We start from the raw sequence: 2134 nt of genomic DNA, 5'->3' as shown, positions 1-2134 counted from the left end.
GCACCCCTCCCTCTACAGAGGTAAATGAACTACACACTGCACCCCTCCCTCTACAGAGGTAAATTAACTACACACTGCACCCCTCCCTCTACAGAGGTAAATGTACTAGTCTGAACTACACACTGCACCCCTCCCTCTACAGAGGTAAATGAACTACACACTGCACCCCTCCCTCTACAGAGGTAAATTAACTACACTCTGCACCCCTCCCTCTACAGAGGTAAATGAACTACACACTGCACCCCTCCCTCTACAGAGGTAAATAAACTAGTCTGAACTACACACTGCACCCCTCCCACTTCAGAGGTAAATGAACTAGTCTGAACTACACACTGCACCCCTCCCTCTACAGAGGTAAATTAACTAGTCTGAACTACACACTGCACCCCTCCCTCTACAGAGGTAAATGAACTACACACTGCACCCCTCCCTCTACAGAGGTAAATGAACTACACACTGCACCCCTCCCTCTACAGAGGTAAATGAACTAGTCTGAACTACACACTGCACCCCTCCCTCTACAGAGGTAAATGAACTAGTCTGACAGTGTAGATTTTGGGGTCAAAGAGATAAAAAAAATCTTATCAAATGGGAGTCCCTGAGATATGACATCACTGATCTATATGCTTAGTTTGACCTCTGACCCATGGAGGTCATCTGCAGGCTGCCATAACCTTGACCTTTCCCCCGGGCAGGGCCAGAGGAGAACATCTCTGACTCCATGGTGTCTATTTGAGAAAGCCCCCCCCCCTTACACCCCCCCCCCCCCATCCAGCTGGGCTCCAGCAGCACAGTTTCCTTTCTTGTTTTTTTGTGACGCATTCAAACGAGGAAATAAGCCGAAAGGCCAACGGGGTGAAGTCGGTTTGCACGCACGCACGTAGGCACGCACACACAGGCACGCACACACGCACACACACACACACGCACACACACGCACACGCACACACACGCACACGCACACGCACACACACACAGATCAGTGAGAAAGGGGAGTTGCTTGTTGTTTTCTTCTCTTCTCTGATCGTCTCTTTTTCTGTGTCCTTTTTTAGAAAAACAACACATGCTGCTGCGTCGCTCAGAGGGCAGACGTCCTATTGGCTCAGAGGGCAGCCGTCCTATTGGCCGACACACACACCAGAGGTGACCGCTGTGATCCGGCCCAAATGACCACTTCTAGTCCTGTCCCATACCCTGAGTGTCCTGTCCCATACCCTGAGAGGATCACTGTCCTGTCCTGTCCCATACCCTGAGTGTCCTGTCCCATACCCTGAGTGTCCTGTCCCATACCCTGAGTGTCCTGTCCCATAGCCTGAGGATCCATGTCCTGTCCCATACCGAGTGTCCTGTCCTGTCCCATACCCTGAGTGTCCTGTCCCATAGCCATTCATTATAAACAGGGTCCCAGGGACCGGTCTGACAGTCCTTCATTATAAACAGGGTCCCAGGGACCGGTCTGACAGTCCTTCATTATAAACAGGGTCCTAGGGACCGGTCTGACAGTGACAGTCCTTACCAGCCCTTCCTCCCCGGGTCTCAGCGAGGTGACGGCCAGGTCGTTGCCGCTCTCGTCGTAGGCGTTGATGTCGATGCCCCAGTTGGTGTGCGGCTGCTTGAACCAGTTCTGCAGAACGTGCTTGAAGTCGATGCTCTGCCAGTGGCCCACGCGGGAGTTCAGCTCGATCTTCAGCGAGCGGATGCGGATGTGCCGGCTGCCCTGGTCCGTGACGGGCTTCAGACGCAGGATCTGCAGGTAGACGGTGGAGGTCTGCTGCAGCGGGCGCAGGTACACCCACAGCTGGGCCTTCAGGACCTTGGTGAACATCAGCTTGGGGCTGAACTTGAAGAAACAGCAGCTGGGCTTCCCGTCCACCTGGACCAGGGGCTCCGCTGGGGAGGAGAGAGAGAGAGAGAGAGAGAGAGAGGGACTATACTTTAATACAGAAACAAAAGACTTCTAACCCTAACAGTCTGCCTCCACTGGGGAGGAGAGAGAGGAGGAAGAGACACGTTACACATACATACATCCATACAACATTGACAGCCTTTACACTAACATACAAACAGCCACTGGTTTACAGGCAGTTAGAAATCTCTTCCAGACACACCCGGACAACACTAGACCAGACAATGC

At 52.9% G+C, this 2134-nt stretch overlaps 1 protein-coding gene across 1 annotated transcript; it reads right to left on the bottom strand.

Moving 5' to 3' along the window:
- Window positions 1–1129: 1129 nt before the first annotated feature.
- Window positions 1130–1890, bottom strand: LOC308312142 (growth/differentiation factor 11-like; the record flags this gene model as incomplete). The annotated part of the gene is made up of 1 exon (XM_080794533.1): window positions 1130–1890. A coding segment is annotated over one exon (500 nt), but the record flags the coding sequence as incomplete, so codon positions are not given.
- Window positions 1891–2134: the final 244 nt, after the last annotated feature.

The sequence above is a fragment of the Protomyctophum bolini genome, assembly GCF_963924005.1.
Source record: "Protomyctophum bolini genome assembly, contig: SCAFFOLD_534, whole genome shotgun sequence".
NCBI classification, from domain to species: domain Eukaryota; kingdom Metazoa; phylum Chordata; class Actinopteri; order Myctophiformes; family Myctophidae; genus Protomyctophum; species Protomyctophum bolini.
This window is presented reverse-complemented; position numbering and strand designations above follow the sequence as displayed.